Source organism: Mus pahari, chromosome 4 (assembly GCF_900095145.1).
Source record: "Mus pahari chromosome 4, PAHARI_EIJ_v1.1, whole genome shotgun sequence".
NCBI classification, from domain to species: Eukaryota; Metazoa; Chordata; class Mammalia; order Rodentia; family Muridae; genus Mus; species Mus pahari.
In genome coordinates this window covers 139964404-139992124 of record NC_034593.1, presented here as the reverse complement: position 1 = coordinate 139992124, position 27721 = coordinate 139964404, and the positions used below count along the sequence as shown (strand labels likewise).

General features: G+C 43.8%; 1 protein-coding gene across 1 annotated transcript in view; it reads left to right on the top strand.

Annotated features, from left to right (window-relative positions):
- The window catches only part of St6galnac5 (ST6 N-acetylgalactosaminide alpha-2,6-sialyltransferase 5), a 167783-nt gene extending 153169 nt beyond the window's left edge, over window positions 1–14614 (top strand). Inside the window, exon 5 of the mRNA XM_021196379.1 lies at window positions 13583–14614. Within this exon, the coding sequence (XP_021052038.1) occupies window positions 13583–13814 (232 nt within the window). The 3' untranslated portion in view covers window positions 13815–14614. The remainder of the gene's footprint in view (window positions 1–13582) is intronic.
- The last annotated feature ends 13107 nt before the right edge of the window (window positions 14615–27721 follow it).

Below are 27721 nucleotides of genomic sequence, written 5' to 3'. Positions count from 1 at the left end.
CAGGGATTGGAGCCACCAATCAAGAGAGAGGGAAAATGGTCTTAGCAACCTTTGGGGGCAGGGATTGGAGCCACCAATCAAGAGAGAGGGAAACCAGTCTTAGTAACCTTTGGGGGCAGGGAGGGAGTAACTTGAGGAGCTTCTGACATGGGATAAATGGCTAATTCTGGGATAATTAATTGCTTGTCTCTCCTGAGGAGCCTGTATCCATGCTTGGTTGTGTCTTACTTTCCCCATGCTCCTCTGCAGAGCACACACCCCTACTTCAGCATGTGTTCCTCTGAGTGCCTCTCTTTCCTTTAATCCTCATGCTTAAATTTTAAAATGTCATTTATAGCATCACGAACTTTACTTCACTAAAGTGGTGAGTCCTGAAATTCCTTTAGCAGCACAGCCAGAATCCTGACTTGGCCTGAGCTGAGTCTCTAAGTTACCAGGGTGGGATGCGGGTCTGTGTTCCTGTTCCTTCCCTCTGCTGACAATTCTTTGATTGGTGTGATTCCTGATGAATTTCACCACTGTACAGGGACTATCTTTCATGTGGTCCTTAACACAGATCATGAGGGTTATACTTGCAGATAGCATATTTCTCCCATCTCATTGCAAACATTGGGTTGTTGGCACATCTTGCCTTCAACAATGGCTGTACTATCCTGGGGGGTTATTTTTGTATTTCTTCCTTTTTTTAAAAAAAATATTATTCTGTAATTCTTTTAAGACAGCCAGTTCTCTATTTCTCACTTCTCTATTGCAATCCTCATGTGACTGTAGATATTTATCTCACTTCATGAGTTTGATTATCCAATAGTGCTGCTATTTAATTTGATGCTCAACTTAAAGGCACTTCAAAACCCACTTGTGTGGGACCTCTCCTTATGACTTAAACCAGAATCTATGGGAGCAGCATGCTAGCGGTAAGATTTCCTTAAAGCACCCATGTGCACTGAATGCTAATTCCTTCCATCTCTTCACCTGCTCTCTTTAAAAAGAACGGGCATCTTGATCTGCAGGCAGCCAGGAGGAGTGTCTCTTCCACACTGGGTGGCGCTTGTCATCCTACAACAAGGTGAAGCCATCTAATCCTGCCACTTCCCATGGGCCAAGCGTATTCAAACCGCCATATTCCATCCCCTCACTCCATGGGCTCGTGGGAACACACGAGTCTGCGGGGTGCACAGAATAATACCAAATACATGTAGTCCAACTTTAAAAGTCCCCACAGTCACTCACTGTCTCAACATTGTTGAAAAGTCTAAAGTTCAAAGTCTCTTCTGAGATTCTTGCAATCTCTTAGCTGTAATCCCCTATAAAATCTAAATCAGGAAGCAGATCACACAGTTCCAGCCTCACAGGGCATACACTACCATTCCAAAACGTCATAGTGAGGAGATACTGAACCAAAACAAGACCAAAAACCAGATGGGCAAACTCCAAACACTGCATCTCCATGTCTGATGCCAAAACAACTCTTCAGATCTCTAATTCCTTTTATCTTTGTTGACTGCAACGAACTTGTTTCTCTTGGGCCAGTGCTTCTCCCTGTTAGCAGCTTTCCTTGGCAGCTATCCCATGGCTTTGGCATCTCTAATATCTTGAGGACTCTAAGGCAAGTTCAATATCAAAGCTTCTTGTTCCAATGTCTGGGATCTACACATGACCTTGTAGGCTCCTAAAAGGGCTGGCATCCCTTCTCCAGCACTGCCCTCTGTAGCACTCTAGGTTCTGGCTGACTCCACTCTACTGCTGCTGCTGTTCTTGGAACTAGTACCTCCAATACACTGGGGTCTTCCACTGAAACTAAGCTTCACCAATAGCCTCTCATAGGCTTTCTTTATGGTACTTGAAGTTCTTTGCATGGCCCCTTCAATTCTGGCAACTTCAGTTCTTCCACCAGTGGCTTTTCCTGGCCCCTCACAGCACCAAGCCTCAGCTGCTCTCCATGACCCCTTTGTGCATTCAAATCCAGTGGCACCTGGGTGATTCTTTTTTTTGTTTGTTTGTTTGTTTTGTTTTTCGAGACAGGGTTTCTCTGTGTAGCCCTGGCTGTCCTGGAACTCACTCTGTAGGGTGAACTCACTCATCCTGGCTGGCCTCGAACTCAGAAATCTGCCTGCCTCTGCCTCCCAAGTGCTGGGATTAAAGGCGTGCACCATCACTCCCCGGCCACCTGGGTGATTGTTGTGTATTACCAAGTCTGACTGCCAGCACAAAATCTGTACCTGGAATACGGCTTCCTTGTGCTCTCAGAATACACTTCCCAGAAGATTTCACCTTCTTCCTTTCTTCCTTTCTTCCTTTCTTCTTTTCTTCCTTTCTTTCTTTCCTTTTCTCTTTCTTTCTTTCTTTCTTTCTTTCTTTCTTTCTTTCTTTCTTTCTTTCTTTCTTTCTTTCTTTCTTTCTTTCTTTCTTTCTTTCTTTCTTTCTTTCTTTCTTTCTTTCTTTCTGTGTATGAACACACTGTAGCTGTCTTCAGACACACCAGAAAAGGGCATCATATTCCATTACAGATGGCTGTGAGCTACCATGTGATTGCTGAGAATTGAACTCAGGACCTCTGGAAGAGCAGTCAGTGCTCTTAACCACTGAGCCATCTCTCCAACCATGCTGGTCTGTTCTTGATCACTGCTAATTTCTTAGTTCCAAGTAACCAGCATCAGTTGTCCTAGTAGTCCCTTTTATTGTGGACTCTAAAGCCAGAGTCCCATGGCCAAAGCTGCTGAGCTCTGCTAATTTCTGGGGTTATACCATGGCCCCCTTGTTCTATTACATCCTTCACTGCCAACGCTTGTTTGTCCTAGAACTTGCTCTGTAAACCCTCCGTGACCTTGGAGCTCGGCCTGCCTCTGTCTCCTGAGGCCTGGGATTAAATGCTTGTACCACCATGCCTATGCCTAAGCTCTTCTGTACTTGGAATTTGCTCTGTTCCAGGCTGGCCCTGAACTCAGAGATCTGCTTGGCTCTGTCTCCTGGGACTAAAGGCATGTAACACAAAGCCTGCGCTGAAACTTTTCATGGTCACTATGCCTCAAGATACAGATCAAAGGCATGTGTCTTCCAGCCTCAAGATCTAGATCACAGGTGTGCCCCAATTTCTGGATTGTAGTTTCTGGATCTGTATCCATTTCACAGTGACCATCACACAGTGGCCATCACACAGTGACTGTAGCCATCAGCAGCCACGGGTTATTGGGTTCCTGAAAGGAAAGCTGGGGATGGATGGGAGGGACAGTGAAAGAAATTTCGAGCCAAGATAAAGTTCTCTGATCAAGCCTCAACTTTAATTCTAGGGTCTGATGTTTAAAGGGGGGAACCCATCCCCCACTATGCCGGGATCCTGTCACTTGGTCAGGATCTCCTCAGGAAAGCAAGCTCAGCCTCTCAGCAGGTAGTGGCTTCTTTCAGGAAGCTGCAGGTGCGACAGGACAATAGACTTCACCTAGGTCAGAAGACTCCACCCTAGGTGGACAGCGGACTGTGACAGACAAGGTCTGATTCAGCCTGCTCAAGGCTGAGGGGAGGGCAGAGTTCCTCCCTTTTTATTTATTAAAAATTAGCTGGACTGGGGCATAAGATTTACTTATGCTCTATGGTCCTGCCTGGTAATTATGGCGGCTGGCAGCCGTGCCTGGCTTAGGACTGAGCCTAGACTCTCTTACCCGTCCAGAGGCTATGAACAGCTTGTACAAAAATGACCTTTTAGTGTTTATTATGAACAAACATGGCCTCTTGGCACAGGCCTCTGTCTTAGGTTGATAAGAGCCATAGAATCATCAGTTGACTGTCTTTGGCTGCTGGATCTCATAGCACACATTTTTCCCATTCAGACCAAAACCACAATATGCACTGAATGCATTTCTTCATAGCAATGAATAACTGTCATAACTGAGCTTTGCTGAAGGCGAGCCTGCATGGAGGTAACTGATCTGCTTAAAATACAAGTCAAAAGTTAAGAGCAAAGAGGATTAAGGTTGTCTGTAGGGATGTCTCAGGTATTCAATTCATTTGCAAATTAACAAGATTAGACCCAAGGTCTGGCCACCCAGTGAGCAGGAGCTGGCTTTGAGAATTAACAGAAAACTGTGACTTCTCCAGTAAGAGTGGACGCTACATTCCAAATTAACTCAGCTGCTGATAGAGATTTTGTGACAGCTCCATAATTGGAATCATACTTACTAGAAGACTCGGGATCTGTGTCTACTTGATGAACCAATCTTTCAGGCAACCATCGGACTCTGTCTTCTTTTTGTGAAAAAACACAAACAGAACTTCTCCCCCATATTAAAACAGGGTCAGAACCATTCCATGTATTAGTTAGGGGTCCCACCATTTAACCATGGCATATGAACTGGAAGTGACTGGATGCCAATGGTGAGATGCTGCAGACTGACTTTTAGCATCAGTTTGCAAAAAATTAAAAAAAAAAAAAAAAGACAAAGGCAAGATGTGTTTTTGGTGCCCTTGGAGGGTATAATTCCCCATTTTTTGTTTTTAAAGAAGGTATTGTTTAAAAGTTCCACAACACCTTGTCCTTGAGAATTATAAGGAATCCCAGTAATATGGGTTATATTAAATTGTTGACAAAACATCTCAAATGCTTGACTGTGGTAGCCAGTTCCATTATCTGTTCTAATCTGATTTGGAACACCAAGCCCAGAAAAATAATACAGGTAATGACTAATTACATTTTTAGTTGCTTCTCCTGTTAAAGCAATTGCAACTAGAAAGCCTGAAAAGGTATCAACAGTCACATGTGCATATTTTATTTTTCTAAAGCCATAAATGTGAGTATCCATTTGCAATAATTGATAAGTACAAGTCCCTGAGAATTAACACCATTATGTGGTACAGGTAGATACTGAGGACACTGAGAACAAGTGTTTATAATTTGACATGCATATTCTCTAAAAATACCAAATTATCATATCAAGCCATCACTATTTTGATGATGTAAAGAATGAGATTATATGGCCAATAGTTCTTGTGTAAGGCCTATAATTTTCCTGGGATACAAATCTGCTGTGGCATTGCCTTAAGGAGTCTTGTCCAGGCAGTCCAGGATGAGTTCTTAAATGTCCAAAAACAGTCCTTTAAAGGAACAGTACTTTCTCTTAACTTGAGTTATATATGCATAAACAATTGCAAAATTTGAGATTAGCAGTATCTAAAAACAGAACAATTTCAAGCAATTGTAAGCCCACATACATATATTGGCTAACAGTATACAAATTAAAGCTTGATTTTTTTCAACATTTCAAAACACTGGCTACAGCACACAATTCAATTATCTGTGCTGAAGCAAGAGGAAACTCAAAAGAATAAACATGTGATCCAATCACATATACTTCTCTCTCACAGAAGGGCTGTTTATTAATACAGTAGATGTATTGTTTATGGGATGTATACATGAATTTACAGGAAATACAAAAGCGTGCACAGAAGCAAATTTTAACAACTTATCTTTTGGATAATGATTATCAATTTTACCTAAAAAGTTTGCTATGTAATAGGCTAAATATCAGTATTCTTTATAACCAATTAATTGCTGTTTGAAACAAGGAATACATGTCTTGTCAGGTTTTTAAGACATTCTTTCAAAAATACCTTCATGACTCTATCCTACAATCTTTTTATTTTATTACTTGGAGATGAAGAAAGATGAATCCACATTAATGCTCTCTTTTGCCAAAGAACTGCTGTGGGCACATTGAGTAACAATTACTAAAATAAGCAGCTAACACTGGATTACAGAAGCTTCCTCTACTCTCTGCAAAGCTATTTGTGTCTCACCAGTTAACTTGCATCACACTTGACAACATCAGACAAAGGCTTAAGTCCTCCAGAGGTGAGTTTAAGGCGAGGTCTTAGCCAATTAACATCTTCTGGAAACTTTTGAAAATAATTTGAAGTAAGTACATCATCTTTTCTTTCTTGAGTTTTCTGTGCCACAATTTTTCTAGGATATAACTGGAGCCCCAAATACAGAAAAAGATATTGCCTCTGAAACTTTTCTGGAACAACAGCTACTTGCCAAAACTTTAAAGCTCGTTGTATAAGAGCAAAGGTAGTAAAATTCCCCTTCAGAGGGATTAGGTGATAAAATATTCTCCACATAATAAACAATATACACTGAAAGGTTCAAAGTCCTAACTTCTTGTATTGAAGCGGAGACAAAAAAGAATTTATATAATGTAAGGCTATTAGCCACTCCTAGAGGCAAAACTTTTCAGTGATCATGACCTCACTAGAAGCAAACCCTTTACGATTATCAGGATGCAAAGGAAAAAACAACAACAACCTTCCAAACCCATAATAATTCTATATGGAGTTGGCAGGCCAGATTGTAATGCCTCTACAAGTTCCACAGCCTCATTGACCTTTCATAAATCTTAAGTTTAAACTTTACTTTGAGCAATACCTGGATAGATCTGTAATAATGCTCTTTTGGCTTAAAAATAATTCCCCAGAGGCAAGGCCCCCCAAAACTTCCCTAGGCAGGGTTTGCAAAATAAAAGAAATGCCACACAAGCCTCACTGAGGCTGCTCTGAGCTTTGCATGAAGTCAAATGTAAATATTTCTTAATCTGAGCATACTGCCTGAGTCCTGGACTGAAGATTACCCCTCCTGCAGTGAGGACAGACTCCAGGGGAGCAATTCTACTGTCTATGCCTCTAATTTTTAGACAGTCTTTCCCAAGATGATTTATACTTAAAACATTCCTTATAACTTCCGTGTTGTGAAAGTATTGCTTGTAGGCATTGAGGTGCCCTGCAAGGCAGCAGCCATAGCCAAACCCTGATTGTATGAGGGTCCAATTTCTGCACAAAGACAAATACATACAGATAAGTCTGTCTTTGCTTAGTATGGCCGGATGGCAATAGAGCGCTGCATTGACATTCTCATAAGACAATTGTATAACAAAAGGAACCCCTGCTTGAGGGTCTCCGAAAATTCTACTAGCTGTTTTTTGTAGCCTATCCACAAACTCCTTGAAACAGTTCACCGGGAGCCTGTTTGATACCAAATAAATTTCCACTGAGATCTCCTTTCTAACCTTGGGGGGTTAAATTTGCTTCTACCACTGTATCCAGTAAGGCTTGTGTAAAAGGGGCAACAGGCCCACACTGGTCACAGCTGTTTTTAACTTTTATTACTCTTGCAATCATCCTAATTACAATATATGGATGAGTTAAGAATCCTGACCTTGTGATCAAACTGCAAACTGCAGCCAATGGAACACTGGCAATTTAACCATAATTTGTAACTTTCTTTTGCAATATTAGAGCATAATCACAACTTTTGGAAAGCAAGACCGAATTTTAAACAATCTATTCTCAATATCAAAAAGCATCACTTTCGCATTACAAAGTTTGGCTGCCAATTCTTATATGTGGACACATGACACTACAACTTTTAATGCTTCATTAAAGAGACATTGTTTTAAATATTATCCCTTTTAAGTCTAGTTTTTAGGATAAGAATTACATAAAATATTATCCCAATTAAAAGTATCTTAGAGGCCTTGTTTCCTGGGCTGGTTCATGCCACATGTTGTTGTTAAAAATGACTCCAACCCTGAGTTAGCATTTTAAAGATAACTTCCTTGTTACCAATGTTATATCTGTTTAATTATGCATAATAACTTATAAGCCAATACTCTATGACCAAGACATGCAAAGCATATTTATACCTTTAAGACCAGTCAGAAACCAAATGAGTGGCTACACAAATCTTATAAATTTAGACCAAAAAAAAAAAGAATTTTTACCTTTTCTAGCTATAATTTCAAGATAAAAAGCACTTTGTCATTTGCTGAACCCAATAATCACAATTGCAGAAATTTTTCTAGGAAAAAACAACTATCATTTTATTTGCCTTAGAACTAAGAAGCTGCTGGTTGGTTCCTTTTAAAAGCAACTTCCCAGCAGGGCCTCTCCTGCTGTGCTTCACTCCTGGCTAAGGTGCTGGGCAACTTTAATCAGCCTCTGCTGTGCAAACTGAGAAGGAATCAAGAGATGGCTAGACAGCAGATTAAATTTTAAACATTTTTTCTTTTCAACATGAAACATAGAACAACAGTCATTCAGACAACAAAAACAGACACAAATTGACACGTGGACAGATTGGTGCACCAAGGAAAGACAATACAGAGAGGGTAGAGAACCTGATGTAACCAGAACTAAAAATGTCTCCTGTAGGGTCCAATTTCCTTCTGTCCCTAGGAGAGCTCTGAAATCCATTTTCCTTCTCTCTTGATCTCTCTTTCTCATGTCATTTGTATATCTAGCATCTCCTTTTTGTCGTTTTGATTCTTTATTCTTTTTATTTCATTTTATTTTATTTTAAGCCCTACTCCTCTTGCTTGATGCAGTTCTTGACTGTGGACAAATGCCTGTTTAGAATTTTCTAGTCCCATTTTCCACTGTCAGCCCCTAGCTGATATCAGTGCTGGGCCAATACCGACTCAGTTTAGCCTGTATCCTTTTTGCACCCTTGTGATCAACAGCCTTCAAAAGATGAAATTTGTAGCGCTAACATTAATGCTGTACATTGCTTACCACCATGTGGGATACATAACTTCTAAAGTTTTCTGTGGAGCTCCACCAAGACAGTGTCCCTCAATCGGTCTTTCTGTATTCAGGTCCCTCATTTAGGCACCACCTGTAGTCACTAGTGGCCACAGGTTACTGGGTTCCTGAAAGGAAAGCTGGGGATGGATGGAAAGGACAGTGAGAGAAATAATGATCAAGCCTCAACTTTAATTTTAGGGTCTGACTTTTAAAGGGGGGAACTCATCCCCCACTATGCCAGGATCCTGTCACTTTGTCAGGATCTCCTCAAGAAAGCAGGCTCAGCCTCTCAGCAGGTAGTGGCTTCTTGCAGGAAGCTGCAGGTGTGGCAGGACAATAGACTTCACCTAGGTCAGAAGACTCCACCCTAGGCAGGCTAGGCTACCGTGGAAAACAAGGTCTCATTGAGCCAGCTCAAGGCTGGTGGGGGGAGGGCACAAGTGACCATCACACAGTGTCCATCACGCAGTGACCATCACAGTGTCCATCACACAGTGCCCATCACACAGTGTCCATCACACAGTGTCTGTCACACAGTGCCCATCACACAGTGACCATCATGCATCACACAGTGCCCATCACACAGTGCCCATCACAGTGCCCATCACACAGTGTCCATCACACAGTGTCTGTCACACAGTGCCCATCACAGTGCCCATCACAGTGTCCATCACACAGTGACCATCATGCATCACACAGTGTCCATCACACAGTGTCTGTCACACAGTGTCCATCACAGTGACCATCACTCAGTGACCATCACAATGTCCATCACACAGTGACCATCACAGTGACCATAATAACACAGTGTCCATCACAGTGACCATCACAAACAGATTATAGTTTCAGATCAAAAGTCCAAATGAAAACAGTAACCAGGTAATGATAACCCCTAACATGTTATAACTACCCCTTGCTCAACTCTAAAAAACGTAAGCTTAGCTGTTGGGATCCTGCCCTGAGGTCACCACTCTCTTCATTCCGTTTATTATCCTTGAACACAGGATTTAGCTCCATTGCACTTCCTGTTGTTGCCCCTTTAATACTTGAACCATACATTTTTGTTTTTTTCTTTCTAAGCTTGCTGCTTGATCAAAATGTTCCTCATAAGAGTAAACCCCAGGATAGAGTCTGAACTTGGTTGACTTGAGACTTCCTTTGTTGGTGTATTTAATCTGAGTCTCTTCACCTTAGCCTCAGTTAGAGTCTTCAGACAAGGGCAAAAAGCTGCCACATTCTTCGCCAAAATATCCCAAGAACAGTCTCAAAAATTCTTCTAGGACACATACTAAAATTCTCTTCCTCTGAAACCTCTGGAGCCAGGCCCCCACAGGTCACATCTCCCTCAGCACCACAGTCTCCCATGCTTCTACTAGGATCACCCACTAACTCCCACTTAAAGCATGCCACTGCTTTCCAAAGTTCCAAATCAACATTCCTCCAAATGAAAGCATGGTCAGGCCAATCACAGCAATACCCCAGGACCCTGGTACCAAGGTCTTTCTTATTTAGGGTTTCCATTGCTATGAAGACACATCATGACCAAGGCAACTCTTATAAAGGAAAGCATTTAATTGGGGCTGGCTTACACGGTTCAGTCCATTATCATCATGGCAGCAAGGCAGCATGCAGGCAGACATGGTGGTGGAAGAACCAAGAGTTCTGCATTTCCATCCAAAGGCAACCGAAAAGGGTGTCTTTCACACTGGGTGGAGCTTGAGCACTATAAGCCTTCAAAGCTGGCTTACGCAGTGACACACTTCCTCCAACAAGGCCACACCTATTCCAGCAAGGCCACACCTCCTAATAGTGCCACTTCCCATGGGCCAAGCATATTCAAACCACCACAAAGTGTTAAAAGACAAAAACAATTTTTTTTTCCCAAGAATGGCCCACTCGGACACCTGTGTAACCATGATACCCAAACCCATAAATCTAATCTCCCTCTAGGTGATCAATATAAAGCCCAATAAGCTTTCATTCAAAGAGATGGTCCTTTTGGATAAGGAAATTGATCCTGCACATCCTTTAGCCGACTTCCAATTACCTTCTATTCCTAGGAACTACATCAATCACACGATATTTTTAGAAACCTAATTGTTTCCTTAGTAGATTGATGTCAGTAAGATGCCTAAAACCTAGGTGAATCACATTGAAAACCTGAATTGATGTGAGAGAGAAGGTTAGCCCCATCATAGCCCGGCAGAATGAGTTTGGCAGCCTTCCTTTCCCAAACCTTGCTCTAGGAACCTCAGAGATGGATTTCACATAAGCCTACTCCCTGGCTTTTATTGTCTTGTTTGAGTTTTAGTTTACTTATTTACTGCTGTTGTTTTCTGTTTTGATATTTGTTTGCTTTGGACAAGGTCCCACTTGATAACCCAAGGTAGCTTGGAACTCACAATGATCCTCCTGCCTCAGCCTCTTAAGTACTAAGATTACACGTAGCACCCACCACGACAGCTGTTCTGGCCCCTCCCTGGTTGTTGTTTGTAAGGAGTGGCCAATTACAACCTGAGTTTTCACCAACATGAATTCTCTGTACTGGAAATGCTTCCTACTGAACCTCAGCGTTATTCCAGGTCTAGAGTAGATAGAAATCTGCAGTGACTGACAGAGCGGGTGAGCAGACCCTGATCTGAGACAGGATTATTAGACACGCAAAGTGTAAACTCAGCACAGCATCTGGGCTGACATGACACAAATAAACCTCTCTTCCTGGGACAATTTTAACCTAAGAGGAGAAGTTGCCCAGAGTTTTATTGTTGTTGGAGTTACAGACTTGACACCTCTCCTGATAAAAGACTTTGATCTCTGACCCAGGAAAGCTGCTACTCTTAAACTCATTTGAGTATTGATCTTCTCCAAAGAAAAAGAATAGGAGAGTTGCTGGGAGGTGGAACATCTTGGGGACGGGAGCTTCTGTTCTTAGAGAAGGGCCCTCAGGCATCAGGCTTTGAAAGACCACTATAAGATATTCAGCATCCTGGGCCTTTTGGAGTCTCTAGCAGGAAGTGTTGAACCTTTTGACCTTGGGACATGACATCATGGTTGTCTTTAGTTAGGTTTTCATTACTGTGAAGAGGCACCATGACTGAAGCAACTCTTATAAAGGAAAACATTTAATTGGGGCTAGCTTACAGCTTCCAAAGTTTGGTCTGTTATCAACATGGTGGGAAGCATGACAGCCTCCAGGGAGGCTGGTGCTAGAGAAGGGGCTGATTGTTGTACATCTCAATCCTAAGGTAGCAGATGGAGACTGTGTATCCCACTTTGGGGTGGGCATTCCTATTCAGACCACCACAGTGATCTGCACTTATGTTAGGCTGCATTCATAATCTTGGGATATATGTGGTAGCAGACTGGGATATGCCTCCGTTGTCTGCTCAACACCTTGATGAAACTTGTTGTCTACTGTTTAAGTCCAGAAGAGGGAGCGCTAATCTAAAATGGAGATTAATCTAACACCAGAGCACATTTAGGGGTCCCCCCAACCCACATATCAGAACTGGGTCTACCACCTTGAAGAAATCAATCCAGTGTTTTTATTTGAGGTGGAAATGGGAGAGATAGAAAAACATACTAGGGTGTCAGTCTCCTATGAAGGGAAGGGAGAGCTGAGATTCTCTGGACCAAGAGACAACTATTCTCTAGACATATGGCTCATCTACAACAATTGGAATAAAACAGGGGCTGTCTGCTGTCTGTCTTCTTTTTTACCTGATAAACTCAGACTTAGGATTGTTGGAGGAGAAAATGTCTATGGTGGCATGGCATTCAGCTGATCACTCACTCCAAGGACAGAAATTCAAATACTATTTATTGCCTCCACACTAGGCATAGTCTCAGAAATGAGGTGAATCCCTGTTCTTAGGGCAGACAATAAACAGGAAAACTGACAAGAGGGGTGAAGGGGTACGAGCAAAGGCCCTTGAGGAGTGTCTTAGTCACAGTTCTATTGCTGTGATAAAACACCATGACCAAGGCCCCTGACAACAGAAAGCATTTAACTTCCGTTTTACTCACAGTGTCAGAGGTTTAGTCCATGATCATCATGGCAAGGAGCATGGCAGCACACAGGTAGATGTGGTACTTAAGCAGTAGATGAAATTACATCCTGATGCATAAATAAAAAGCAGAGAGAGTGAGAGGGAATGTGAGAGAGGGAGACTGACAGAGACCGAGACAGACAGACAGACAGACAGACAGACAGACAGACAGACAGACAGACAGACAATTGACTACCCCCCCTCACCCAGTATGCCATTTTCCCTAACAAGAGCACATCTTCCAATCTTCCACAAATAGTCCACCAACTGGGAATCAAACATTCAAATGTATGACCCAACAGTGACCATTCTCATTCAAACCTTCACAAGGAGGATCCACCTGATTCCCAACAGAGAGAAGGATGAATTTATAAGAAAATCCCAGACAGGTGGTCATCCTGAAATGCAAAGGCTGTGAAGTAGGGAGAGGGTTGATATAACTGACAACCAGAGCTATCTGTGTGGCTGAAACAGAGCCAGGTTGGAATGCCTTAGGGCTGGACTCCAGAGACGCCCCAAATCATGTACTGCCCTTTAAATCTTGCCTTATCGTGGAAGTCCCTGTGGAAATGGACTGCTGCAGTGGGGAAGGGAAACAGCCTGATTTTGGTTTGGTTTCATTTCCAAAGTTCTCAGGCTTTCAGAAGTTTCTTATAATTGTGGCAACTAGAAGTGTAATTGTGCCCCTGCAGTGCCTAAGCCCTGGGACCTGAACATCCCACAGTGCATTCCTAAGCTCTCTGATGCTGTGCTTACTTTACATCCTCAAAACCTTTCCATTTTCTTATTACTTCAATGCCAGAAAAAAAATCAGCTGAAGTTCTTTTGATGAGGAAATATGGTTTGTGTTTATCAGCTTATTGCAGTAACACTGAAAAAAATGTGTTCCATGTCGGGTATGGCTTGGGTGTTTGCATTATTTTCCTCTCTTCTGCTTTAACAGTTGTTCCACTTTCCTCCCACAGGGACCCAAAGCATCCTTCCGTACCCTATCATTACTATGAGCCTTCAGGACCTGATGAATGTACAATGTACCTCTCTCACGAGCGAGGACGCAAGGGCAGTCACCACCGTTTCATTACAGAGAAACGGGTGTTTAAGAACTGGGCACGGACATTCAACATTCACTTTTTCCAACCAGACTGGAAACCAGAATCACCCCCTGTGAATCATGCCGAGGATAAGCCTGTGTTCTGAGGGGTGAACGTGGTGAACAGCAGTGTCCACGCTGTCTGCTAGGAGAGGACGGACTTAAACTCTAGGCAGGGAGATGGGAACTGAATGGGCGACTGAGAAGAGCGGCGTCCTTCAGCACCATGGACAGATCCCAGCGGCCTGAGAACATTCCAGAATGCATACGTGCTAATGAGTGTTGTCTCTTGGAAAGAGCAACTGAAGCCTTGATTCAGTGACACTGCCATGGCTAGGAACACCCCAGGTCTCTGGGAGTATTGCCTTTGAAACTGAACCGGGAACAGCCGGCCACTTTTAGTTGCTTTTCTTTACAGATACCCATGTCAAAAGACTTTTCTATCAGAAACCTAACTTGACCCAGTCTTTGTCATTTGTCAGACTTTGTGATTTGTAAAAGGCCTGAAAGTATGGACATGCTTCTGAAGAGCACATCTCCAATGATTTTCATAAAGCAAATGTCTGCTATTTATTTATTGAGAGTTTTTTAGTGTACTCTAGGCAGTATTTTTATAGATTATGATTATGTGGCAATTTATTCTTCCTAACTCTTTAATCCTGAATGGTGGTTGGAATGGGCTAGGATCTGGCTGATGAGTTACTGATTTCACAAAGCCCATTATTAGCTTGAAATCGGTATTTGACGTGGAAATGTGCAACATTGTTTGAACCTCTCCGCTTCAGGCAATTTGCTGTTTCATAACAAAAACAGCTATAACACTTTCTAATGTACATAAATGTCCAAAAGAACAAAATTGAAACCCAAAAACTGTGTTATTAAAACAAAAAGATGCTAATGAGAGAAATTTAAAGACACCATAGCTTTTTTTCAGTAGCAACTGATAATACGAGCTGTTTCTCTCTGAATTCTACTTCCCTCTTCCCTAGAATGCAGGATAAAATCCCGAGTTCCTCTTGCAAATCTAAGATTGTCAGAGCCTCTCATTTATAGGAGGATTAGACACTTGGATTGATGTGGCGCTGACAGTAGGAGGAACCTTCCAGTCAGGGTCCTCTGGGTAGACATCACGCCTCCTCCTGGGTCTCTCTTGCCTAACTACTATCCCTAGATTCTTTAAGAAAGTGAGAAATTGGGGGCAGGGCTTGGAGGCAGCACCAATAGCTGCCCATGTTTTGAGAACACGAAACGGTTCCCACCCACCGGCTGCAAGTCTTGGAATAATATGAAGGACTCCTCTCTCCATTCAAATCCATGATCAAATAGTATAGACTTTCATTTTAGAAACTTGTACTGCTCAGAAGACTAAGAAATGCTAGACTCTTCTTTACGTACTGCCAAAGGGACATTAGTGTGTCTAATGTCCCTTTAGAGGGCAGCAGCTAATGTTGTGAGGGAACAAGCATTGCTCTACAAACAGGACAGGGCTTGTGAATAATGTGTCTCACATCACCACTTCTTTCCCATCTCTTTAATTAGTGATAATGTCCCATTCCCGTCCATTAAGTAGAACTATTCATTATGCAGGGTGCCATTGTGGAGATGCAAATACAGTCCAGGTATTCAGACAGCAAAGACAAAGTGTTATTGTGGTGTGGCTTGAGTTAAAGTCAGTAAAAAAGAAAAAGAGAAAAAAATGAAATGGCTGTCCAAGGCACAGTGGAACTCATTCTTCAAGTGTCTTCTGAGTTTCTGTAGGAAAATGAATTTTACTTTACCATAGCACAACCTCCTGTTTAGTCTTCTTATATACACAGGAAGAAGGGTGTGAACTGCACAGTTGGTTGACAAGTTACTTCACAATCCCTCCAAGAGATTATTTGTTGAAATATAAGTGGTTCCATTGATAATTCCTATACTTATGGAATTTTGGAAAAGCATGGCTACCAAGGATAAGAATACTCTCTGACCTGATCTACTATCTTACTGTCTGGGTATCTCTGGGTGGTGTGTGTGTGTGTGTGTAATAGTGTGCGTATGTGTGTGTGGTTTGGTGTATGGGTGTGGGTGTGGTATGTATGTGTGTAGTGTGTGTTTATGTGTGGGTATATAGGTGTGTGTATGTGCAATGTGTGTGTGGTGTGCGTGTATGTGTGGTGTATGTATGTGGTGGTGGTATGTATATGTGTATGTGGTATGTGTGTTTATGTGTGTATGTGGGGGCTAGTATGTGCATGTGGGGATGTGGTGTGTGTATGTGTGTGGTGTATGTGTATGTGTATGTGTGGTGTGTGTATGTGTGGTGTGCATGTATGTGTGGTGTGTGTATGTGGGGTGTGGTGTGTATGTATGTGAGTGTGTATGTGTGTGTGTGTGTATGGTATGTATGTGTGTGTGGTATGCGTGTATGTGTGGGGTGTGTATGTGGGGTGTGTATATATGGGTGTGTGGGTGTGTATGGTATATATGTGTGTGTGTTTAAGGGAGAAAAACCCACAATGAACATCAAGACACGCCCTTTGTCTAATTCCTTCCCTCGAATACTCACAAGAATAAAAAGCAGCCGAACGCCCGAAGTCTTGGCTCTGTCACAGAAAAATATTTTAAATTCACTTGTAGCTATAATATGCAACTTCATGTATTTTTTTTCAAAGCATAGTGTAGCTAAGTGTAAGAAATGATCACTTGGGTCGCAGTTTTACTGCTGCATTAAAGAAGACGCCGAGAGCGGACGGCTTGTGCTGATGGACCTGGTTGTGGGCAATTGAGTTCATGTCTTACCGCTATCATTTCACAACCGTCCAACTTAATGCCACCCAACACCATTAAACATACGCTCTGATACAGGACACACAACCCTGCTTACAGGCTCCAGTAATTCCAGGGTATTTGAGGCCCCGCTCACTCGGCTTGGCACGCTACCTTCCCCCTCTCTCCCCAGTGGTACCGTCAGCCGCCTCCCAGCTTTTAAGACCACAATAATATGATGCCACAGCTGGGCGATCCATGGCTTCTGTTATTTCAACACAAGAACATTTGGCAGAGGCCATTACAATAGATAGCCATTATGGGCAAAGATACAGGAATTCGCAAACAGAATCAATCACTTCAAATGGCCCATAAAAAGAGGAATCTCACATTTAATATTCTACAGTAAATATTCACCCAAGAAAGCGCACATTAAAAGCACATTAGGAGGTAAATATTCAGTGTGCTGCATGGGGACTTGGCTGTGTGATTCCCATCCTTATATGTGGGTGTTAGGGAGCTGAGCCCCCTGCTTTGTTCATCCTGCTCTATACTCCTTCGGGCTGGGCACAGAAACAGATCAACTCAGGGACATGCAGGTCCTAAGAAAAGCTCAGACCTTCATAAAACCAAATGAAAAAGACAGCCAAGCCCTGTGCCTAAAGGGTACACTTGTGTGGCCTCTTGGTACCCTTAGGTCACTGCCAGATTCATGTTCCTCTGAACCACATGAAGTCCATCAGCATGGAGACAGAGAATCTCATATTGAAATAAACATGATGATTTCACATTTCAAGGAACTTTTAGAAGTCAAATGAATGGTAGGAAGTGAGGGGAAATGTAGAGATTCTGTTAGAATGCAGGCATGCTGTGTACCTGTGTTGTACCTCTCCACATGTTTGCCCTGGGGAGTGAGTCTGGGTCTCCCTGAGGAAGGTCCCAGTTTCTCCCTGGTTGAGTATTTCACACTGAATAGTCTTGTCCGTCATCCTCCTGCCTCTCGGGAGCCCCCGTGTCTTCACCATCTACTCCTCCAGATCCTTCTGCCCTCAATGGTCTGACTGCAGTGTTGGATTGGTCAGGTTTTCCTGCTGGGCTGGTAACCCAAGACCTGTCTAGGGAATGGGTTCAGCGTAGAGCCTCCTGGAGAAGAGGAGCAGTAGGTCCTAGAGTCGGTCCCACTACAAGACAAGGTACTGTAGATGTGCCCCCTGGCTGGCCTAGAATAGGGGAGGAGGGAGTTTAAGTCCCTTGACTAAAGCTCACTCCCCCACCTACTCAGGGTATTAAAATGTAAATGCAAAAAAATAAATAAATAAAATGAAAGGCTGAGACCCCGTTTTCTACTTGTGCCCCAGTATGACATGCTACCTTGGATTTTCCTGTCTCTCTATGTGTGTCTGTTAGACTAGATTGTAAGCTCCTTGAGGGCAGGGGCTGTCTCTCCTTTGTCTTTGTAGCCCCATACCTACCTAGTACAGTGCCTTGCACACAATAGGCGCTCAATAAATGTCTGTTGTTGACGTTCATCTCTTTAATGTTGACGCACTGGATTGACACTTGGACACAAATTCATTCTATTGTAGAAGAACAAGCGAGTCACTGGGTCGTGAGGTAGATAAATTTCAAGTGGGTTTTACAGGGTCAGTTTCTAAACATACAGTGTGTTCAGTCAACAGGACTGGCCTACATTAGGGTAGGACAAGCTTCCAGTTCATTAGGTTTGCTAATACTGGCTGGACTGAACGCACGGTTAAGGTAAAGTTCATCGAGCTTTCTGTTTTCACCGTTAGTGAAGTGCTCTGAGCACAAATTAAATTTAATATTGACAAATGCTGCGGCATGTGCAGACGGGCAGAAAAGCAGCAAGGACTCTGGCTCCAGTCACAAAAGAAAGCTAAAAGGAAATAAGATACAGCTCACCCCCATCTTGACTGACAGCTTCATGGAGGTAGCAGGAAAGCCACGTGAAAATTAAGGGCACGTTCACCTTAAAAGAAAATGGGGGGCAGGGGCACAATATAAAAGCAGAAACACTTTTGTTTCGATGTAGCAGATATAGTTTTATCCCTACCAGGAAGTAAGGGTCAGAGCAAGAAGGGTACCCCAGCCTCTACAGTCACCCGGGCCATCTCCTGGAGTCTGTTACTCCAGGTGGCAGTGGAGGTTTTAAAGGTCGGTGAGCTGCCACAGGCAGGGCTTCTCTCTAAAGGACAATGGTATCTTCCTGAGCTTGGGCCCACTCCCAGACACTGCCTGCCCCTCCCCATTCTCCATCAATAGTTTCAGTTTCATTTGCTGAAGCTGAGGAGGAGGAGGCCTGGAGGCAGCACAGGAGGAGGACAGTGCTTGTGCCTGGACCAGAATCAGGTATCTCCCCACATTGGTGCACAGGATGCAAATAAAGTGATTCTAACAGGAATTCAGACAGAATCTCAGCAAGGTTGTGTTGGGGAGCATGCCTGTTTCCCTGTGAGGCCATTCTGTCCCAGGGAGCATGCCTGTTTCCCTGTGAGGCCATTCTGTCCCAGGGAGCATGCCTGNGGGAGCATGCCTGTTTCCCTGTGAGGCCATTCTGTCCCAGGGAGCATGCCTGTTTCCCTGTGAGGCCATTCTGTCCCAGGGAGCATGCCTGCTCCCCATGAAGCCACCTCTGTCCCAAGGAGCATGCCTGTTTCCCTATGAAGCCATTCTGTCCCAAGGAGCATGCCTGCTCCCCATGAAGCCACCTCTGTCCTGGGGAGCATGCCTGTTTCCCATGCGGTCTTCTTTACATGTCTGGTTCTTCACCATGAAATTAGTTCTTCAGTTTCCAAATTAGGAAATCCAGTAGGATAAATTAGAATGTTACTTCATACTATTAAATATCCAATGTGCTGTGTATGCCACAGACAAGACATACTCTGTTTTGCTACAATCCCACCTCCCTCACTCTTTTGCAAATAAGAAAACTGAGACTAATGGGTGTTAAGTTGCTGGCCCTCAGATGTAACTTGACCCTTGGCAAAGGCTCATCATCCAACTTTGCTGTGGGCTTTTCCTCTATAAACGAATTTAGCAATCGGAATAACTACATATTTTCACAGTTCCCATTTTACAGATATAAACACTGAGGCACAAGATACTTGAGTAACTTTCCACAGCCATAACACTGTTCCCTGCAGAAAGCAGATTAGGAGCCTGACAGCTTATTTCTGGAGTTTCTGTCTGTTTTCACCAGTTGTTCTGGACAGAAATTTAATATTACAGGTGTCTTAGTCAGGGTTTCTATTCCTGCACAAACATCATGACCAAGAAGCAGTTGGGGAGGAAAGGGTTTATTCAGCTTACATTTCCATACTGCTGTTCATCACCAAAGGATGCAGGACTGGAACTCAAGCAGGTCAGAAAGCAGGAGCTGATGCAGAGGCCATGGAGGGATGTTCTTTACTGGCTTGCCTCCCCTGGCTTGCTCAGCCTACTCTCTTATAGAACCCAAGACTACCAGCCCAGAGATGGTCCCACCCACAAGAGGACCTCTCCCCCTTGATCACTAATTGAGAAAATGCCTTGCAGCTGGATCTCATGGAGGCATTTCCCCAACTGATGCTCCTTTCTCTGTGATAACTCCAGCTGTGTTAAGTTGACACAAAACTAGCCAGTACAACAGGTAGTAATTTATATGGGAATATTCAATGTGTAATATTTGATACTTGCTAAATATGCAAATTGTAGAAAAGGCATACCACCCTGGAAGCCACCTCTATGTTCCTCCTAACCTCAGGTTTTCTGCTCTCCATGCTGCTGCTTTCTACCTTATTTTATTAGACACGGATGCATCTACGAATACGGTGTTGTTGGGCTTTGCATATGCATAAATATCATACAACTGCCAAAACACTTCACATAGTCTTTCAAAATTCACTTTTTTTTCTTTTCCTATAACTAGTTGATTTTCACTATTGTGAAATACCAGTGTATTGCATACCCACAGAGGTCGAGCATAAACAGAGCCCTGGAATACACAGAGATGAAGGGATCTTGGCTGTGATGGGAGCTAGTGAGCGGAAACCTTCTGAGGTAGGAGATGGAACATGGAAACTGACTCCCTCCAACCTCCAGGTCCTGAGACAGCCCAAGGCTCACATCCTAACCTCAGCTGTCTGTCCGGGGTGGGAGCAAAGCTTTCGATCTGAGAACCCATCCAGTCCAAGAGCCCTCTCCTTACTGTCTTTACCTCTCACCTAATCCGTATACACCAAAGCCATCTGAGGCCACCTGAGCCCAGGAATGAACTCCAGACACAGCCTCTATCAGCAGCCTACTGTTGGGTCCCCTCTCTGCTACCAGGAGCTTTCTCTACCACTTAATACACATTCTTTCCTCCACCTCCCTGAAGGCAGCGCATTGTCCTTGATGGCCACAAAGTAGCAACTCAACAGAGAAGAAAGTTTGCAACACATCATACAACTTACTTTTCCTATTCTTTCCAGTTATCAGGTGTTACTAAGATCTACAGTTTACTTTTTACAGCATTATGAAAATTCTTGAACGTTCTAGTTCCTATGTATAGCAATTTCTTAGAGGTATACCTAGTATTGAAAATGCTGGGCTGAATATACAGCAAAACTACTTCATGGTAAGACATCACCAGACTAACTTCCAGGTGGCTGGGCTCTGTCCTCCCAGCGGCAGATTCTTACCGATACTGAATATCTGCAACTAAGTTTCTGCCCCTTCAGTGGGTGGAAAGCATCTCACTGTGATCTTAATTTGCACATTTCCCATTCCTTATGAGAGCTTTCCTTTCAGTAGTTTAGCCCATCTGCTAATGGCTGTCACACACGACTGCTTTCCCACTGAGTTCCTTCACTTCCTTTGCCTTCTAAAGGATTCTTAGTTCCTGTGTAGCTATTTCCTCCAAACTGAAGAACATTTCCAAATGCTCCATCCTGGAGCAAAGTGAGAGGATCCAGGGATCCAGGAAATAAGCAAAACATGCAAGGTCCAAGTAAAGGAAATTTACAAGGTTCAGAAAATCCTGAAAACTACAAGATTCAAAGTCCTCTGCCCAAGGTTATATAATCAGTTCCAATTGCTGGAGAGACACTCTCGTTAACAAAGCTGCCTTCATTCCTGCATGGCACTCTTGTGAGTCACCTGTGCTAGGCTGGGCTTTCTGGTGACAAGGCCCTTGAGGGACTCAGGCTGCTGTGGTAACCACAGTAAACTTGATGACTCACTGAGTGAGACTTGTGTGGAATTGTTTCTCTGGTCTGTCACCAGTGCCTTTTATGGGATGGATGGATGTCTTTCCATCAGTATATTCTCTGCCATAGACACTATTATTGTTGATTAGGTATGTTGCCAGTATTTTCCAGTATCTTTTTCTCTCTTCTTCTCTGTGGTTTCTCCTGGTGAAGAGCTGCTGTATGTCTGATGTGATCACAGCACAGTCTTATCTTTGGATAAGCCTCCATTGGTCCTGACTAGTATTTCCCTCTGTTTTATCTTAAACCTTTCAAAATTTCTGCCACTCACATGGTGGCCCAGGATTTCCTTTTCGTATACTGTGATAAAAGTCACTGCTTTCTTTGCGAACTCCAACTGCCCCATATGACTTCCTGAACATTTCATTCTCCCCATGACCCGTAATCACCTTTCCATAAATGTGGGTGTTTATTTCTGCTGTCTACATTATAGACAAGGCTAACCCAATTGTCTGTCCCTTAATTACTGAAGTTTTGTCATGAGTCTAGAGTCTTTAGGGTACTGCTCTACTCTCGTTCCTTCTCTCTGAGCAACATCCTGCTTATTTGGGGTTTTTGTTTGTTTGTTTTAATATCCTTTTTTAAAAGTCACTAAACCTTACTATTATCAATCAGTGAACTCACAAATGCATGCAAACTGACTGAACGTTACAGACCCATGCTCAAGGTCAAAGCACAGTGTGCCCAGTGGCAACACCACTTCCCTCTTTCTCTCCAGACAGTCCCCTCACCCAGGGGGACAACTTCATCACACATTTGTTTGGCCTATTTTAACATTTCATCCAAATACAACTCAATGCCAGATACATGTTCATGTCTAGCTTTAGTCCACACTTTATTTCCACATATGATTTGCAGGAAGATGAGCTTTATGTTTAACAAACAGAAACATTGGGTTTCACTGGGGATGCATTGCTTAATGGATCTGTTGGGGGGGGGCAACATATTCCTGTTGATATCAAGTCTTTTAATTCATAAATACAGTTTGGAAGTGTCCTATATAATGGTTTTAATGAGAAATGTCTCCCAAAGGCTCATGTATTGAATACTTGGCCCCAGTTGGTGATGCTCTTGGAAAGGTTATGGAGTCTTTAGGTGGAGTCTTGCTAGAGGAAGTATGTCATTAAGGGCAGCCTTGAGCCTTGTACCACTTCAGGATCACTCCTGGCTTCCTGTAGGGAAGTGCTCTCCAGTCTCTGTTGCAGGCACCCGCTGCATGCCTCCCAGTCTCTCTAGCCATGCTGTTTATCATACAACAGGAAAGAAACTAACACAGAGGTACCACATCTTTGTCCATCTTTTCCTAGGAATGTTTTGGTCATTCTGCAGTGTGTTTATTACTGACTTCTAATCTTCCTGTGACTAATACTTCAGCACCTTGAAGAAATTGTGAAAGTGGCAGAGTAGCCCCTGATCACCTCCCTCCCGCTACTGTGTTCTCCTCAGTCATTTTACTGTTTTATTGTGACAGCCATGAGCGTCTCTCTGCTTAAGATGCATGGCCAGCAGTCTTGTGCATTTGCCCACGCACATACCCCGTGAGAGCTTCTTTTTTCTCAGTCTCCTGTTTTCAAAGGTGGGTCTTCTGGGATGGAATCCAGAGATTATGCTTGTCACACACATCTTTACTTTGGTTCCACTTTTGAATAACATTCTCAGCTGAACACTGGAGTTGTCCCCCTGTATATTGTTCTGTTGAATTATCTGGCTTCTCATTCCATCTAAAGAAACAAACGAACAAACACCTGCCATGCGTTTGGGTTGAAAGGTGCAGGTGTCAATGATCACACAGAAGTATTTCTCATTCAGACGTCACAGGCATTTCGAGTTAGGATTTGGTCTGCTTCCCCATCAATTCATTCAGTATCAGATTTCTTTTCTTTTCTTTTTTTAAAAAATAGACTTCCCTCCTACCCGATTATTGTTGTTTCTGCTTTGATTACATTTGCTCTTTGTTGTTCTGTCTCTTCCATTGTATCTGGGTTCTGGTTTTGTTTTCTGATTTCTTACTTAGAAGAAATCTTAGATAGCAGTTAGTTTTTGACCTTATGGCTCTGTGTATGCTCCCATTGGTTCTGTGTATGCTCCCGTTGGTTCTGTGTATGTTCCCGTTGGTTCTGTGTATGCTCCCGTTGGTTCTGGGTATGTTCCCGTTGGTTCTGTGTATGTTCCCGTTGGTTCTGTGTATGCTCCCGTTGGTTCTGGGTATGTTCCCGTTGGTTCTGTGTATGTTCCCATTGGTTCTGTGTATGTTCCCATTGGTTCTGGGTATGTTCCCGTNTTCTGTGTATGTTCCCATTGGTTCTGTGTATGTTCCCATTGGTTCTGGGTATGTTCCCGTTGGTTCTGTGTATGTTCCCATTGGTTCTGTGTATGCTCCCATTGGTTCTGTGTATGTTCCTATTGGTTCTGTGTATGTTCCCGTTGGTTCTGTGTATGTTCCCGTTGGTTCTGTGTATGCTCCCATTGGTTCTGTGTATGTTCCCATTGGTTCTGCATGTGCTCCTGTTCCTGCCTTCCCTCCCTCACACCCCAGCTTCGTTTTTTCCAGAAGGCCCTGGCTATAGGAACTGTGCAAAGTTATAATTATCAAGACTTTTCTGTGGTGGTATTTTAAGAATATGCAAATATCCTTTCTCATTATAATTTATCAGCCCCGCCGCCCATTCATGATGCCCGCTGGAGCGATTATTACTGGGCTGTTTGTTAAATGTTAGCTTCTTGCTGTTTTCATAGTTTATTCTCCATTTCTGCCAGATCTTGGGAAGTATACTGTAAAGAAGGAAGAACAATCTCTGCCCCCAGCTTATTCAGACAGTTCAGATCTCCTAATGCACCAGGCAGGTAAATCCTCTGTCTCTTCCATCTTTACAAAGGACACATGCCCCATACCTGTGACGAAATGGCCTCCTAAAGGCCCACTTCCTCACCAGGAAACAAGTGTGGGGAGTGGCAGTGTGCAAGGGCTCAGTGCCTGGCAGCTCTCACAATCCTTTACACAACCCCGAGGGAAGGAACTCTGCAGAACACACAATTAGATAGTGTCTTAGGGTTTCCATGGCTGTGAACAGACACATGACCAAGGCAACTCTCATAAAGGACACCATTTAATTGGGGCTGGCTTACAGATTCAGAGGTTCAGTCCATTATCATCAAGGTGGGAGCATGGCAGCATCCAGGCAGACATGGTGCAGGAGGAGCTGAAAGTTCTACATCTTCATCTGAAGGAATCCAGAAGCAGACTGTCCTCCAGGCAGATAGGAGAGGGAGTCTCGAAGCCCACACCCACAGTGACACACTTCCACCAACATGGCCACACCTTCTAATAGTGCCCATTTCCCCAGCCTGAGTTGGTGTCTTAGAGTTCCATTGATGTGAAGAGACACCATGACCAAGGCAACTTTTATAAAGGCAAACATTTAATTGGGGCTGGCTTACAGGTTCAGAGGTTCAGTCCATTATCATCCAGGCAGGAGTGTGGCAGTGTACAGGCAGGCATGGTGCAGGAGGAGCTGAGAGTTCTACATCTTCATCTGAAGACTGCTAGGAAGAGAGACCCTTCTGCATTGGGTGGAGCTGTAGCACTAGGAAGTCTGAAAGCTGCCTACAGGGTGACACTTCCGACAAGGCCACACCTCCTAACAGTACTACTCCCTGGGTCTAGAGTATTCAAAGCACCAGGGTTAGAAAGCCTGACCCTCACCTCTGCACAGTGCACCCTATTGGTCTCCGCCTGTCCTCATGGTGCTACCTCTGTTGTGTCACATGCTATCTCCATTGCTTGAGCTGAGTGTGCAGCTGATGACCCTACAGTATTAGAGATGGTGCTGAGGCAGGGGCTTCCTTAGGGTACGGAATGCTGACAGCTCACCTGTGCCCGGGCCACTGAGCATTTGCTTCCTGATCTGAAGCACGTTTCAGGGATGCTGTGGAGGATGTCACAGACAGCTAAAACACAAACACTGTCATACTATCTCCAACGATGGCCCAGAAGGAGAAAGCTATCCTTCTTCTTTTGGTCCTTACTTCAGACACATTGTTTACAAAGCCCTCTCTGGGCTCATTCCCAGTACGGCCCTTCACTGTCACATTCTGCAGTGACCATTATCTTCCTCCTCATCCTCTTTCCCACCATGGCCTTCCCCTTAGTGACATACACATGTCACCTCCTTCCTCCCCTGGATTTCAAGAGATATATAAGTATCATCTTTAAATGCTCTGACATTTTTGGTAAGGGGTAAGTGCAGAGAGAATGCTTGTGGGGTGTCTTGATTTGTTTTGTGTCTTCCCTGTGTGCATCCAGCAGGTGTGGGTCTGTTTGTCACCCATGGTCTGTTGGCTAACAGACCTCCTGTGAGCGCAGAACAGTGGTTTTCCACCTTCCTAATGCTGCGGTCCTTTAATACAGTTAGTTCCTCATGTTGTGGTGACCCCTAACCATAAGATCATTCCACTGCAACTTCATCACTGTCATTTTGCTACTATTCTGAATTGTAATGTAAATATCTTATATTTGACCCCAAACAGGTCACTACTCACAGGAATAGAGCTATCCTTCCACAAAAGAGAAGTCTGGATAAAGGGACCACCAGCTAGGTTCATTCATAGGGTGAGAGGAGACCACAGACACCTCACTGGCTAGAAATTTGCAATTATGATGTGCCAAACGCAGACCTTTTGTCCTCAGAAATCTCTGGATTTCTGCCAGTGCTTTGTTTGTTTGTTTGGTTGGTTGGCTGATTGGTTGGTTGGTTTGGTTTGGTTGGCATGGGTAAACTATCAAGGAGAGCTGTAGGTCCCAGGTGCCCGGCAGGGCTTAGTTGAAGAGGAGCAGTGCAGTTGGAAGGAAGACAGGAGACAGTTCACGATGAGAGAGTACACACCTTGAATTCTGAATCGGAGCGTGTGACCACTCGGAAGTTAGCAGGGCTTCCCCATCCCTCCGGCGTGGAAGTCTCAAGGATAAGGCAATTCTACGTGAGATTCTAAAGATACCAGAACCTTGTCTTCTTTCATAGAGAAAGCACCAGCGTGGCAGTAAGTACCAGTGTTTCCATTTCTACCAGATGACGCCTGTCCAGTGTGACAGTGAACAGATCTAATGTAGAGATAAACGTCACCTGATGTCCATTTACAAAAGTAAACCCTCCCTATCCCAGTCACTGCATATGCAGTGTGTGCCTGCGTGGGTATATGTTTTAGTCTGCCCCTCCATAGTGGGCTTCTTCATTAAACAGTTGTCAAAATTACTACGCTGATTTTGTCAAATAAAACAGGCATAGCTGAGTGCAAAAATGGCACCTCAGTTCACCTCTGATCTGATTCAGCTCCAAAAATGCACAGCCATTGCCCAAGCTTGCCCCACCTCCTCATGGTCTGATAAACTCCATTCTCCCTCTCTCCAACCCTGCCTGCTCAGAAAGCCTCAGAGCAGAGGAAAGGCACCAAGAGCAGCTCTGCATTCCTGAGAGCTGCTGCAAACCCCTCCCCTGAAGTCTATAGCCACCCAGCAAGTGACAGACACAGCAGTTTCCTTTCCCCAGCATAGCCGGCCTATGACTTTTTCCTGCCTCAGTGCCCAGGAGCTCACTGGAAACTATGCCTACCTTTTTAACTTGTAATTTGACTTGAATTGGCTTATTTCTATTGTGAAAAACAAACAAACAAAACAAAACAACAACCCTATTATCTTGGTGCCAAAACCTGGGTGTGGTTGAGCTTCCATCATGGCAGGCCAGGCCAACCTGGCCATGTGGAGTCACTCCTCTCCCCATATCTTTCTCTCTGCCTGATGAGATCCATTTTTGAATCAATAAGCACCCCTCTTTCTCACCCATTACCCAGAAGTACCAGGTACTTCTTCTGGGTTTAAGACCCACGTGATCCCCTGCCAGGAGTGCTGGCTTCATCAGGGCAAGCCCATTATGCAACAAAGACAGTCTTTGTTCCAGGTAGCCTTTTGATCCAGAGATGTTTGACCCAGGGTTACCCCATTCCCACTACTGTATGACTCCAGG